Below are 16,163 nucleotides of genomic sequence, written 5' to 3'. Positions count from 1 at the left end.
AAATGGTTATGTGCATAAAGTACTTGTATTTTTGCTGGCCCTCTTTTCAACTACAAACCACTGTTATGAGAGTACCAAAGACAACCCATTCGACAGTCGTGCACTAGCTACTTGTGACCAGGTTTCACAGTCCCTCTGTTTACACACATACAGTTTAGTCATTTAGCAGAAGCTCTTATCCAGAGTGACAGTTGTGAGTGCATAGATGTTTGTGCTGGTACCCAGTGGGAATCAAACCCACTATCCTGACATTGCAAGGACCATGCCCTACCAACTGAGCCACATAGGACCTTGAAAGTTTGGATATCTCTGTGTACAAGATCCATTCAATTACTCTTTATTTGCAGTAAGCACCCACCAAGGATTGTTTTTAAACATTTACTATACATTCATGTCATTTAGAAGGCATTCTTATCCAACTGCACTTCCAACCTCAGCAAGGATCTTGAATAAGGAGTAAGCTGAAAGTTTTGTTTATTTAGGTGCACATATTATACATCTCTTAGCATAAAGCACTGCTATATCAAATCTTATTGTTTTGTGTTAGTACATAAATTGTTGTTTTGGAACAATGTAATAAGTTTTGTCAAAGTGAGAATTGAAAAAAAAAACATTTCTGGTACAGTATAAGCAAGTCTTTGGAGGCAAAAGGCTTTGAAGAGGGGATGAGAAAAGGAAGGAAACTGATTTAAAAGCAGTCAGTTTAGAGGGAGAGGAAAGAAGTCCTGCAGTGCTGGTAAAATGGAACCACACAGCTAATCCTTCCAACTGAGAGAACATGGTGCATTGTGGCTAATTTGAGAAGCCATTGAAATTCAATGAGCACAGAAATGTGGGCAGTACAGGGAAAAGCAAGACAAAGAAGAGATATGATGTCTAACCATCATTTATTTGGAATTCATATATCTGATAAGAGCAACATGAAAAAAAGTATTGGTATTTTAGGGAATAATCAGTTGTCAGAATGTTGTGTAAAATGTGAGACCATGATGCATGGTCAGCTCAATGATCTGAATAAATCTTTGAACTGTAATCGGATTTATTATAATTATTTTCTTCTTACCTTGATGTATAATTAATCCTACGCACAGCGATACAAATCAAAACACTTTCCTAGTTGCATTGAATGGAGCTTAGCGACCCAAAAAGCACCAGCTGCTACCAATTGTGACACCTTAACTAGTTGCTGTGAACGCAGCTCTTGAACCGCTAGTCATAGTAATCAGCCACTACACCTGTCTTCACACTTCTTAAACTGTTACCACTCCTTAACCTGAACAAACCAACATCCCAAGGATCTCCTAAGGGGGAATGCCATCACCATAGCAACCTAACCACCACAACCAACCTGAAGAGTCCAACCTTCTGGATCCTTAACATGAAACCCCCCTATAACCCTCACCTGAAACCTTTATTTCCTCAGTAAATGAGAATTGTTGGCTGAAGAATTTTGACATGTATGTATGTATGGGTAGGTTTTAACTAGTCGTAGAAGATGGTGGTGCAGTGTTGGATTGACTAGGCCACAGAGTAAAACCAGGCAGATATACAGAGAGGACATTTAGCTGATCACTGGTGTCTGTCATGCCATTAGTCAAAAATACACTGGGTATGCAAACAAATGTGGTGCTCTCACACACAAACACACACAGACATGCCCATGCTCTCACACACACACACACACACACACACACACACACACACACAGACATGCCCATGCTCTCACACACACAAACAGATAATTGTGCATGCATGCAAACATGGACACGAATGCATGAACACACACACACCTCTCACAGCCTTTCTTTCTCGCATCCTCAGATATTCCGGATGCACACAAACCCCAACACCTCCGTGTACCATACCATGATTTTTAACTTGATGATTAAATAACAGCGAGACAGGTTTGAAATGAGTACATGTTGGACATTTGTGACGCTGACCGTTACAAGCTCTGTGGTTCACTAAACAGTACATTGTTGTTTAGCCTGTGTGCGTACGTGCGTGCGTGCGTGCACGTGAAATGTAAGATGCCGCTGCACAGACACTCATCAAGAGTGATTGTCTGTAGTGTGCATATTACGGCAGATTTATGTGATGCCTTTGGGTTGTGAACCCAGAACATTTGCTTTGTTAGTGCCATGCCCGTACCTACTGAGCCACAGGTATGTGTATGTCTGGTCTGAGCCCACCATGTTGAGCTGGGCAAAAGATGAGTGGTTGTGTTTTAAGTCCTCCCTGCCTTTGAACTAAATCAGCTGGGCTGTGTGCCATGCAGTCTCTCTGACTGCACTGCCTCTGCCCCTTCAGCTTCATTCAATTTGTTCAAGACAGAACTGCTTGTTGCCCTCTGTCCCTCCTTCCCCCTCCAAACTCACACAAACACACACACACACACACACACACACACACACACACACACACACACAACTAAGGCCTAAAGCTAAAAGACAGCCAGTGACCCAGGAAAGGGTTCCTCTAAGTTCATGATGTCATCCTCTGGAAGAAAAAAATTGCAGGCAAAGACAAAAAAAAAAAAGACGTTTGTAAAGAGAGCTTAAGACAAGTATCAGGTCCATGTTTCACAAACCCCTGGCTAACTGAGGATCAGGTGTACTTGTTTCCCTACCGCTGGACCACCCACAGTCACCAGGATATCCTGTTATTGATACGTGGCAACATGAAACATGATGAAAAGTCCTGACACCAGAACGTTCAACGTGGTAAAGAGTTAGGACTTGTCAGAAGGCTTTCGTGTGCTTATGTTTTAGGTTGAGGTTATGTTTAGGGTCATGCTTTAAGGTTAAGCTTAGACATACAAATGAGGATATTAGGGAACATTTCGACGTAGACTTGTCGGTCGTTATTGTAAAGGAAGTGATAGAGCTCTTAACAGATGGACGTTAATGATGTTGGAATAAAGCAGCACTAAAGGTTAACACCTGCAGACGTTTTGGAGAACAATAGAAAGGTGGTAAATAATGGTTGCATTTGAGATCCGCAGTGCAAGTATTTGTTTTTGCATATTTTAATGTTTTCACGATATCACCAGATCTCAGTGAGCCTCTGAAATAGAGGCTTTTAGTACATTATCATGGCTGTTGGATATGACCAATAGTAGAGGGGAGAGGGAAGGTACTGGGACAAAGGGACTCACAATTCTCCCCTAAAGTCATACTAAGGTAAGGGCCTGATGCTTCAGCACGACTTCCACAAAGCTCTCTCCCTTTGACAGTATTTGGATGTTGTTGGTTCGTCTTTGTTCACTCGCACACAGAGATTGATGGTAAACCTGTAAACTGTGAGCGGACAAGAGCAACATGCCAGGGCTGAGACAGGACCATATAAGGAAGTGTTGGTAGTGATACCTAAGATTGTTGTGTTGGTTTTTATGCTGTCGAGTGGTTACCATGCTGCTTCACTAATGCTGTGCAGGCAGCAACTAGGTCTTTCCACTATGCAGCTGAATGCAGACAAAGATTGTAGTCCTAAGATTTGCACAGGATTCACTGTGGCTGTGACTCAATGAGACTGTGTGTGTGTGTGTTGATTAGGGTGAAACTGTACTTAAAATTCCTGCTTTTCTCCAGGGGGTGAAAGTGCATTTATTTTCTTAGGCCTGAATTGACCTGTACTTCTGTATTCAATCGTTTCTTGCCTTTGGAACATGTGTGTGTTCTTGTCTTACCCACAGCAATTTGGCGGGTCTACTGCCCATTTTTAAGTAAATTAGCAATTAGTTATGCAGCTTGGCCTGGGGTAATGTTAAATAATGGGGTGGCTGCCAATAGTTTTCTTGGCTTTACCGGTACAGCGTTCCCCCAGAATGATATTTCAGGACACCAAACCATAACATCTTAAATGCCCCGCCTTTCTCTTTCCCCAGCTTGAAGGAGAAGAAGATCAAAAGCATTTTGAGGAGGGCAAAGCACGATACCTCCAGAACAAGGCAAAGAGACTGGCAGACAAGCAGCGCCAACAATGACACCAACCACCCTGGGAATATCATAGCACAGTTCAATACACATCTGCAAGAATACTTTCCTATATTATTACTATAATCCATCTTAAATAAACAGGTCCGACTTGGAAAAAATAATGATACTCTTGTTGATGTCTCAGTGTAAGCTTAATTGCCGCAAACCAACCTGTGTCTCTGTATGTAAGGGAAAATATATACATATGTATATTTATTTTATCTTTAAGAATGTTATTTAAAAAGCCTATCAATATTCACTCTGTGTGAAATGATGGGTCTGTAAATGCATTGATAAATAAATTGAAAATAAATGAAGAAATACTAGCCAAAAGTTTCTGTGTCCTTTATATGCTCACTAAGGTTATAGGCCTAGGCTTGCATTAGCTGAGAGCATCCACTGTAGCTTACATCTTTTTTGCATTCTGTCGTTCAAAAAGAATTCAGTCCTTGGCTTGGGGGCTATGACTCAACTCCCTACTGCCACCCCCTCCTCCTTCCCTGTCCCTCACACTCCCTTTCTCTCTGTCATTTCAGCAAACCATGTCATCTACCATCTCAGATCGTTCCGAAATCATTTCAGTATGAATGCAGGTTTGCTGAAATTACAGGTAGCAAAGTTCACATGGTACACCCGGGTCTAAATCAGTCCCTGATTAGGAGGACATAAAAAAAGATCAAACCTTAAAATAGCATTGTACGCAATGGAATAACACCGGAATAACATGTTCATGTATAGACCAGTTGAATCAACGCTGTCACCATGTCCAGGCAGCTTGAGAGGTTGTAATGGTCTGTGCTCACTGAATCCCACCCCAAATTTACATTGTGGGCATGACTTGCACATTAGATTCATGCTTGACATTCAATAGCTACCTCAACTATTATGTTAAAAAAGTAGTACTTTGGATAGTTTGATTTGTTATTAATAGGTGGTTTCTTAGTCCCGCCTCCTAGGTTGTGTCATGCCTGGTTTTGGTATCAGTTGGACAGATTTGTTTTTTATTTCCCCTTTAGCTCTTTCTTCTGGGGATGGGTGGGGAGTGTGGGGTGCAGTGATATAGCTGACAGTGTTCGGCCAGGATGGGTGGTCATGAATGATTCTATCCTTAGCGCATCCACAAACTGTTATTGGAACACGCTATGAGAAATGTAAATGCTAACGGTTGGAGGATGGTGTTTAATTTTACAACTTGGAACACCCAAGGTTTGAACCAGTCAATTGAGAGAGGCAACATTCTTGGCCATCTGAAACCTCTGTCTTGTGATATTACATTCTAAAAAGAAACCCATCTGAAGGCCTCCACTATCCATATTTGATATAGATGGGTATGCAAAGTGTATCTATCTACATTCCCCACCAAGGTGAGATGTGTGGCAATTCTGATATGCAAGGGAATTTCCTTTTAGCACAGAACATTATTGTAGATGGGGATTGTGGTTATCTGATCATAAAAGGAGAACTCCACTGTGGAAGATGGAAAATGTTCGCAATTCATCAAGTAAAAACTCCTTCAGTCATTAGCATAACAGTATCATGCCAAAAAGAGTACAAGTACAGAGACCAACACAGGGTTGTGTCAAGACAGTTTTTCTGATTTTATTTTGCCAAGGATTCAGATGACACCACCAGTTCTCGCTGAATGTACGTACAAGGAAGCTTTGCCATCATGATCTAGTCTAGGGAATGCGAGGTTGCACACAGACATAGATCCAGGACTTCATAGAATGTTGGTTGCCCAGACAACTTGGTGAAAGCTCACACACGACAGCAGGGGCATGTTACTATAGGTGATTTTGCTGACTCAGCTCTCCCAGTAAGTAATAGAGTCCTGTTCAACTTTACAGTTAAAGGCCAGGAGCCCTCTGCTGCTATTAAGACGTACCTTTACAATATATATCAACCCTGTTTAATAACTCAAACACTGATAATGCTAATATTTTTCAAGGAGAGAATAACTTTGATTCATCCGTTTGTCAGATGCCGCCTGCAATACCCCTCTAACTGTAGTAACTTACTGAATAAACACTGATCTATTTCATGTGTAAAAAGGTATCTAACACTACAAGTAGCATGACACTGTAATCTCAGTTCACAGCCTAAGTACCAAGCTGAAGTACCAAAATACTGTACATCACAATATCTTCAGCAAAAATTTTTTTATTGAAATGAATGTTATTTAATTAAATAACCTACCAAAGTCCATAGTGATATGGATGGTAGCAAGATGTGTGATTGACTTTACGTGTCTTTCTTTCAATAACGAATTATAAGGAATTACCCTCTTCACCCGCTCATTATATTTATTTTTTCCAATTCAGTTTATTCAGTATTTTACAATATGCCACATTAGGACTGTACACTTAATTACTTCAGCCTTATACACTAAAATGTGGTTTACTATTGCATGTTATCTTATGACATTGTTTTATTAATAAATAATTGATGATATCCACACAACAATTGAAATGTCAGGCTCAAACCAGGAATAGCTCATTAATCATAACTTTAATTAGCATAGATTTATCATAATACATTGTGTTCAAAATATAACACAATCACAATGTTGTTGGAAATGTCATGTCTAGCCAGTTCATGACATGATTTTACAACCAATCTGGTTGCAATGAAGAATAAAACAACACCAACATCTGCCTTAGTGGGGTCCAGTGATGGTTGCAATGAAGATCGGCTGTGCAGGTGAATTTAGTATGTATTGGCTGTTTACACACATATCAGCTGCTAATAATCGTGTCCAATCTTTGTTGCAATAAATCTGTCTTTAAGTAGGTTTTGAGGCTATACAGTTAACATTTACATTGCTTACTGACAGAAGAGTAAAACAACTTTAAATATAGTGCTCTGTAGGGGTAAGACAGTTAAACAGTTCATTTAAGTTGATGATGCTATTTAAATGTCCAAACATGGATGTGACAATCCCAGATTGCCTCTTAAAGGGTAGTTGTTCTTGAGTCAACATGAGTAATGTTTACAAACAATGTGATCCTTGCAAATATCCAGTGAAGTAATGAACCCACAACCCTGAAATGCAAATGCAATGCTTTACTAACTTCAAACACAGGTTTAATAATAAAGCACATGTTATTGAATCCTGGATAATGTGCTAACAACGTTACTTAAATCATTTCAATACAGTTATTTACTAACTAGCTATAAACAATGAGTAATGTCCCCAAAACAAAGACAATCATTTTATAACCATGAGCTGATGATATTGGTTTCCACTATATTGCACACCCACAGTCAAAGTTGTTGGAAGGGGAGGGGCTTGACTGAGAGTTTCCCTCCATTTTCCTTCATTACTTCTGTAAAAAAACAGAACTTTAGGCCACTGAAATAAGTACCCAATTCTACGTAAACTAATCAATTGCAATACCCACAAGACCAGCTCACTGTCCATCCTCCCTCTCTCCTGCATTGTAGTGCCTAACTCACAACAATACAAATATGACACCTACTGGCACTCCACTTCATAGTGAATAGCATACAATTATAAAACCTAACCTTTCTCATAAACACTGTCTTAGGACTCTCCTTGTCTGTACTCCACCTCGCGTGTTCCCAATATCCAAATCCAGCCATAAGGGGATTGTGCTATTATCCTGACAAGGCTATTTGGTAGGGAAATCCACAACAGTACGAGGAAACCTATTAGGAGAGAGGAATTGAGGGAATAAAGGAATGATAAACGTTCCTGAAGAAAAGAAGAGAGTAAAAAACAAGCTCAGTACAGTTTGCTCCCTGCTGGCAGCAGGACTGTTTTATATGTTCCATCAGCTGTGCATTACTGGGACATTCACACAAAAGTAAGCACAAAAATGCAGCCTTGTTTTTTCTCCAATAAATGTTTTGGCCACATATATGAGTATAGTCAACTTAATAAGGTATGTATTAACAGAATATTACCTTAAAATGACATTTTTACGAGACAATTACTTCAAAATGCTCATATTTACTTTGGACAAGTCTATTACTTAACATACCAAAAGAGGCAAATTGCTGTTGGAGCCAAATAAAGTAGGAGACATAAACAGTAAGGGGATACTGGCTAACTTTGAGAGCCAGAAAGAAAAGGGGAAAAAAAGAAGAAAAAGAAAAACTGGATTACGTCGTTGAAAAGGACTGAGTTGAATGAACCAGTGCAGTGTATGGCTGCTAAAAGTGTTATGATTATTGAATTCTTTGATAACAAAAATCGAGTTTTTCTTCACAAATACAAAAGCTAAATGCATTTCCACCTAGTACGTCTGAGATTTGCTGTTGTTTTTGCTTCTACTCTACTTTTAAACAAAATAGCAGACGTTCCAAGGTGTTCCCATGGAATGGCATGCGGGAGTGAACAATAGCACTGCTGAAGGAGGTTGGCTCCGCTCTCACAGGAGGGGCTGTATCCGTGTTGCCTGCAGACCCAGTGGGCGGAACACCTTCTGTCATTCTTTACTTCCAGGTCACCTAGCACCACAAAGGAATGGGCCCTATCCACTCTTTCTCTCATCTCTATTTGTCTTTCTCTCTCTCTACCACCTCTCTTTCCCCCATCTCTTTCTACCCCCCCCCCCCCCCCCCCCCCCCCCCCCCCGGATCCCTATATCTTTTTCAACCTCCCCACTCTAACTCTCCATCTCTCTACCCCCTCTTTTTGTCTCATGTCTATCTACCTCTTTCTCTCCATCTCTCTATCCACCATCTCTCACTCTTCCTGTCCATATCTATTCCTCCATCTTTATCTACCCCTCTCTATCCCACCATCTCTATCTACCCCTCTCTATCCCACCATCTCTCTATAACCCCTCTCTATCCCACCATCTCTCTATAACCCCTCTCTATCCCAACATCTCTCTATAACCCCTCTCTATCCCAACATCTCTCTATAACCCCTCTCTATCCCAACATCTCTCTATAACCCCTCTCTATCCCACCATCTCTCTATAACCCCTCTCTATCCCAACATCTCTCTATAACCCCTCTCTATCCCAACATCTCTCTATAACCCCTCTCTATCCCACCATCTCTCTATAACCCCTCTCTATCCCACCATCTCTCTATAACCCCTCTCTATCCCAACATCTCTCTATAACCCCTCTCTATCCCACCATCTCTATCTACCCCTCTCTATCCCACCATCTCTCTATAACCCCTCTCTATCCCACCATCTCTCTATAACCCCTCTCTATCCCACCATCTCTCTATAACCCCTCTCTATCCCACCATCTCTCTATAACCCCTCTCTATCCCACCATCTCTCTATAACCCATCTCTATCCCAACATCTCTCTATAACCCCTCTCTATCCCAACATCTCTCTATAACCCATCTCTATCCCAACATCTCTCTATAACCCCTCTCTATCCCACCATCTCTCTATAACCCATCTCTATCCCAACATCTCTCTATAACCCCTCTCTATCCCACCATCTCTCTAAATGCTTCATCTTTTCATATAACTCTCTAACCTCGCTCTTTCTCTGTCCCCCTCTCTATCCCTCTATCTCTCTCTTTCTCACTCTTTTTCATGCAGCCATATATTTACTCAGTTCATCTCAAGTGGCTCGGGGTGCTAAATTAATGGAATATTTCCATCCTGAGTAGCTGTTGTTACAGTACAGATGCTCGTTAATGTTACTCCTTATGGGCATGTCATGAGGAACCCACTATAAACTTACACAATTAATTAGAAAATACATTTACAGAAGTAAATGTGGTGTGCTTGCCAGCTTGTTTGCATTGAACAATTTACAAGTTTATAGTTGGGATTACCAAACCATGTAAAACAATGTGGGTTTGGTCACTCTAGCTTGGACGGTTCAAGGGATTCTGTTTTAGGGTAACTGCTAATTATGCAAATCATGCAAAGTAATATAGTCATTGTTGTTTACTATTTCAGAATTTTATGTTGGGATGCATACAATTTCATGTCATTAATTTTGTGACATACATTTTATGTAGTGAAACAAATGTTGTTGTACCGCTCAAGCTTGAACGTTTCAAGAGACACTGCTCTAGTGTTAATTAACGCTATGATCATTAGGCAAATGTTATATCAGACACAAAGGCAGGGCCTTGAATAATTATTTATAAATCATAATTAGGGCTCTTACAGGTATTGAAACAATGCATGCAATGGCGTAGAGGTTGTCTCCCAAAACCTTTGTGCTAATTATAGTATATGGGTGAGATTACATATCAAATGTTCTATTTGATAATTAAAGCATGTTGCATTTTGTAAGCCAACTTGGAAAACAATCTACATGACATACAAAAGGAGTGTAGCTGTTCATTTCCAATGAAACTACAATCTTAACAAGACCAGATTGCATAGAAACTGTGCAATAGATCTCTAACATCCTGCCTTTATGGGGAGATGGCACATAAGCAGTGTTTAAAATATTGTAAGTAAGGTGAACTTTTGATTTGCCGAACGCTTCAGAGACATTCAGTTGTATTAACTCCCAATTTAATAGTATTTAAGAACCAATAGCACTAGGGATATATGTTGATAGCGAACATAATTGTACCGATTCTTATTCATATTGAATGTAATCATGGTTTACAATGGTTTCATACCAACGTAATTCATGAAAGGTGCAGCTGGAAATATTATACTTAAATATCAACAATATACTTACACTAGACCAGATTTTTTCTTTGTGATTTCTTGAACAGTCCCTGCAATGGCTTGGTTTTGCTCAGTTTGCCTCATTAGTATGAAAAAAGTATCTGAGAGTGAGGTCAGCAAATGAGTGCATTTGCGGTAATGAAGCAAATGCCCAGTGACAATCTCCATTTTTATAGTTGAAAGTCACACCCAAATAATATTGTTGAGCTGTCCTATGCTTATATTTCTGGCCTCTGCTTAATCTTTTAAATCCCACTATAACATTTCAAACAGGAAATAAAATATATCCTACTGCATTTCAGCTGGCCAATCAGCAGTCTAGAGAACCAATCTACCCACGTCAATATTTTTTAATACTGGTAAGTAGCGTTTGGGTGTGGCCAAGGGACAGACTGGGACCAAAAAACAGCTCTGGATTATAACCCAACCCACCACCCCAAAAATGGGGCAACAGCCCCAAAACACCACTTAGCTTCCATAATCATTAAACATGCCATCATTATGGTATAATTGATGGAATACTAGCTGAGACATAAACCCATCAGCCATAACATTATGACCAGTGATAGGTGAAGTGAATAACACTGATAATCTCATTATCATTGCACCTGTCAGTGGGTGGGATATATTAGGCAGCAAGTGAACAATTCTGTCCTCATAGTTGATGTGTTAGAAGCAGGAAAAATGGATAAGCGTAAGGATCTGAGCGACTTTGACAAGGGCCAAATTGTGATGGCTAGACGACTGGGTCAGAGCATCTACAAAACTGTAGCCCTTGTGGGGTGTTTCCGGTCTGCAGTGGTCAGTACCTATCAAAAGTGGTCTAAGGCAGGAAAAGCGGTGAACTGGCAACAGTGTCTTTGGTGGCCAAGGCTTATTGATGCACGTTGGGAGTGAAGGCTGGCCCATGTAGTCTGATCCAACAGATGAGCTACTGTAGCTCAAATTGCTGAAAAAGTTAATGCTGGTACCATTAGAAAATTGTCAGAACACACAGTGCATCGTCATTTGTTGCGTATGGGGCTGCGTAGCCGAAGACCAGTCGGGGTACTCATGCTGACCCCTGTCCACTGCCGAAAGCGCCTACAATGGGCACGTGAGCATCAGAACTGGACCATGAAGCAATAGAAGAAGGTGGCCTGGTCTGATTAATCACATTTTTCTTTACATCATGTGTATGGCTGGGTGCGTGTGTGTCGCTTACCTAGAGAAGACATGGCATCAGGATGGACTATGGGAAGAAGGCAAGCCGGAGGAGGAAGTGTGATGCTTTGGGCAATGTTCTCCTGAGAAACCTTGGGTCCTGCCATTCATGTGGATGTTACTTTGACAAGTACCACCTACCTAAGCATTGTTGCAGACCATGTGCACCCTTTCATGGCTTTCAGCAGGATAATGCGCCCTGCCACAAAGCAAAAATGGTCCAGGAATGGTTTGAAGAACACAACAAAATTCCCCAGATCTCAATCCAATTGAGCATCTGTGGGATGTGCTGTGCAAACATGTCCCATCCATGGAGGCCCCACCTCGCAACTTACAGAACTTAAAGGATCTGCTGCTAATGTCTTGGTGCCAAATAGCACAGCACACATTCAGAGGTCTAGTGGAGTCCATGCCTAGATGGGTCAGGGCTGTTTTGGCAGCAAAAGGGGGACCTACACAATATTAGGCAGGTGGTCATAATGTTATGGCTGATCAGTGTAGAACACTGACTGGTTGCACAGAGAGGACAGGATGGCTACACTTTGTCAAAATAGTAAACTAAATGCAGAGCCACAGTGGATTATTTGAAATCCCACCACTACAGAATAAATTGGTTAATTTTCTAAATGTTGCTGCATCCGACTGTGGGACTTTTTTGTCTCGCAAATTCCCAGCCCCACCTTTATGTTTTTTGCTTATCCATTTGTTCTCTGTGCTGCTCATTGCTCACATCAACCTTTCCTGTCACTGTCAGTGTGTGTTTGTATGTGAGGGTGATGAAAAAAGGGGCAAGGGGTGGGCTGGAATAAGACCCTGTCATTGGAGGAAGGAACCAATGGGCCGGGGCTGGAGAGAGTCGGAGACAGTCCAGTGGGCCGGCCAGGACTGCCCCCAATCTTTGCCCCAGTGAAACAAGGTTGGCCGGGACAAAAAAAAAACTTTTTTTTTATATCAGGCCAAGCGCCCAACAGCCCATAGTTTGACAGGCCCACCAGGAATTCTTCCAATGCTCCAGATGGCCAGTCCACAAGGCCATACTATTCCTACACAAAAAAGCTGCTTTTTAACACAACATAAAGATTACACATATAAATTATGTACAAAATAACCAACATATTACACATCCAGACCAAATGTTTAAAAAAATAGTTTGTTAAGTCCAGGGCTGCATCTTTAAATAATGTTTCTTAATTACATCTGAATCTTCCCTCAGCTGAAAAATACCCTAAACCTACAGTGCATACAGCACAGTGCTGGTAATACAGCTTCAGCTAAAAATACATAATGAGCTTACAGATAGAGACACAAACTGTTTATTAGGTATGCACTGCAAAACAATGTGTAGCTCACTTAGGGAAAATGTTATTCTGTTACAAGGATGACATAACTTCATTTTTTCACGGCTGCCTAACTCTTCTATTAACGTCACGTGTCCGTCTCTGGTTGTCTAGTAGGCCTAGCTACGCTAGTATTTCTCACAGTGTACAGAGCCCCAAGGGAGAAAGCCATTCAAGCAGAATCACCAGGAAATAAGTATTTGTTACGTAAGAGCGATAATGAAAATGAAAAGAGACCACAAGAGGAATCATAAAGAATGTTATGGGGAAAGTGGCTAAGATGGGAAACTATTAATAGAGGGTTTCTTCAGTGAACATTTTATCTATGAATGTGCACATTTGTCCGAAGCTCTATCCTCCTTAATGAAAACAATGTATCAACCATGCTAACTGGTCACGACTATGCCGATATGCAAGATTCCTGTTCTTTCTCAGCTATCAATCATAAGTATTGTCCAGTAGCTTAAGCTTTAATTTGACATCACATGTAATACGTATATTTCACCATCACGCAACCCGACAACGGTGTTAAATTCCATGGATCAAATTCTGCTACAGTTACAATGTTTTCTCAAAACATCCGGATCCAAAAATTATGAATACAATAACAATATTCAACCAGTGGACATGCTATAATGACTAGCCTGGTAGAATAATCCAAAACAATAAGTTATTGTATGTTTAAAATAAGGACTAGGAAACGACCAAAATAAAATTACCTACCAATAAATAATTTCTTATTATTGCGGTTTAGGGTACTCCCACTGCCACAGGGAAGCATGCCACCTTTCCAGCCAGACTAACATGAATATGACGGGGCCGAAGCTCAGATTCTTCTGTCACATCTTTCAATCACTGCCTCTCTTCGCGCTGGGTTAGTAGGCTACTACAGTATGTTCTGTGAAGAATGTTGGCCTAAATTTAGCAGGGAAGATTGACAAGAAATATTATATTTTACGACATATTTTGAAGAGATGAATGATGGGGTGCTCCTCCAGCCGTCAAATATACGCGTTTTCTTCAAATTGGACAAAGGACGCGCGAGCTACAATAATGGCCACGTACAGCTGTGCTGATAGGCTACTCTTTCAAGACTGCCCTTTCATTTTCGAAGTCACGCTGTTGGATTTATGTTAACGGTTGACGGAGTCGTTCCTTAATTCGGAATGTAAGGACTGACTACGGGTTTTGTCGACTAGCCTACAGCCAAAGTGATAGGCTTCCCGAAAGCGATTTAAATAGTCTGCTGGTGGAATCGTTCATAAGGTAAGAATACATTAGTTTGAGCATCCACACATAATTCACGAGTCCGGGTGATTAGATTAATTTATAAACATATTTATTGAACCACATAAGTAGCGGATAATTGTGTTTCAATCAAAACATAATTGCCTACTAATTGACAATTCATTGCTGGAGGTAAAAGGTCTATCTCTTCACGTTGTCATGGCGAAACCAACAGCGAAAAATCCAAGAATTTTCTAATTAATGTAAACCTCTTGAATAAAGATAGCATAACCGGTTTCACATAGATCATCCTTCCTGTATGATAATATGCGTTGATAAGTTCAATTTGATGAACAATTCAGAATTTCAAAGGAATAATCCTTAGCATCTAAGTTGACAAGACGCGAACGTTGTGATCATTGGAGAATCATAGGTTATATTGCCTGCAATGACAAAAAGCTCTGTATTATTTAATAGCAATACCTCGGCTAAACTGTTCACAATTAAGGGCGTGGGAAAATAGAAGACAGTTGAGTGGTTTTATGAATACAGATGTTGCTGTATTAAAATAACTAGAATATTGATGCATCTGTAGTAGCCAACAGTCTTAACGCCCCAAAATGTAAGCACTAAGCAATGTTATAGTACTTGCATCCCGCTTGCACGTCAACCCTTGGGGTAAATAAAATTTAAAAAACAGTTTTACCATTCCTGTAACAAATCGACTTACACAACCCTAATGCATATGTAAAAACCTACTCTTATTCTCATGACTACTTGGGAAATTGTCTTATTTTAATTACATTTTTGAAAATGTTCTTTAACCCAAATTCTTACTGATATGTCTTCACAAACACATTTTCTGTGGGAATATTTCAGTACAATAACAATAATACACTTCAAATTCATAAGCTAGTGGAGCAGATTTAGCACAAGATATGCTAATCACTCACAGTGCCCTAACGAAAGTGTTGAAACCTCTGACCGATTCTCTTATTTCACTAAATTACAAATTGTACATTGACAATTTTTTATTAAACACTGACACTAAAAATCTATTATTGTATGGTAATATTGGTTTTATGTTTGGAAATATTTGTAAGAAAAATTAACTAAGAAAAATTAACTAAGCTTTGAGTCTGAATAAAAAATGCAGACCAAATATCCCACTACAGGAGTTTGATAGAAAGTAATACAAATGCATGGAATAGGAAAAGGATACAAAAAGTATTATGATATAACAGTGGGCACAGTTAAATGAATAGTGAGGAAGTGGAGGATGCATGGAATTTGCATCACACCCAGGCACTGCGAAGAAAAAGCTCTTTCAAAACTCAGTGTTTAAAAAATATTTGTCAGAGAAGCTAACAATCATTTTGAAGGAGCTACAGAGTTCAGTGGCTGGGAGTGGAGTAATGGTGCACCGATCAATTATATCAAGAACTCTGCATAAAACCTGCCTGTATTAGAGGGTGGCAAGAAAGAAGCCAAAAAGTATGATCTGAGAGCATGGGAGTGACCCATCTGCAAAGTCGGTAAAGGTTTTATGGTCAGATGAGACAAATTCAAGCTTTTTGGACAAAACTCAAATCGCTATATCTAGCGTAAACCAAACACTATCTATGTCTCAACACACATCATGCCTGCAGTGAAGTATGGTGGTGGCAGCCTCATGCTGTGGGACTGGGCGTCAGCAGGGAATCATTAGCAAGGACTGGCCATCTTCTTAAATTTAAAGGAAGAGTGGATGAATCCAAATAAAGAGAAATATTGCAAGAGAATC

At 40.2% G+C, this 16,163-nt stretch overlaps 2 protein-coding genes across 4 annotated transcripts in view; both read left to right on the top strand.

The window, feature by feature from the left end:
- The window catches only part of acot7 (acyl-CoA thioesterase 7), a 56,331-nt gene extending 52,030 nt beyond the window's left edge, over positions 1-4,301 (top strand). For all 3 annotated transcript variants that reach the window (XM_010875673.3, XM_010875671.3, XM_010875675.3), the window contains one exon: positions 3,887-4,301. In XM_010875673.3, the coding sequence (XP_010873975.2) occupies positions 3,887-3,985 (99 nt within the window). In that variant the 3' untranslated portion in view covers positions 3,986-4,301. The remainder of the gene's footprint in view (positions 1-3,886) is intronic.
- A 9,609-nt stretch (positions 4,302-13,910) lies between these two features.
- The window catches only part of LOC105013850 (probable G-protein coupled receptor 153), a 47,156-nt gene continuing 44,903 nt past the window's right edge, over positions 13,911-16,163 (top strand). Inside the window, 1 exon segment of the mRNA XM_010875676.4 lies at positions 13,911-14,419. The gene's annotated coding sequence lies outside the window, so the exon portion shown is untranslated.

The sequence above is a fragment of the Esox lucius genome, chromosome 12 (genome assembly GCF_011004845.1).
Source record: "Esox lucius isolate fEsoLuc1 chromosome 12, fEsoLuc1.pri, whole genome shotgun sequence".
Classification (NCBI taxonomy): domain Eukaryota; kingdom Metazoa; phylum Chordata; class Actinopteri; order Esociformes; family Esocidae; genus Esox; species Esox lucius.
Note: the sequence above shows the minus strand (reverse complement) of the source record. Positions and strands in the feature narration are given on the sequence as shown.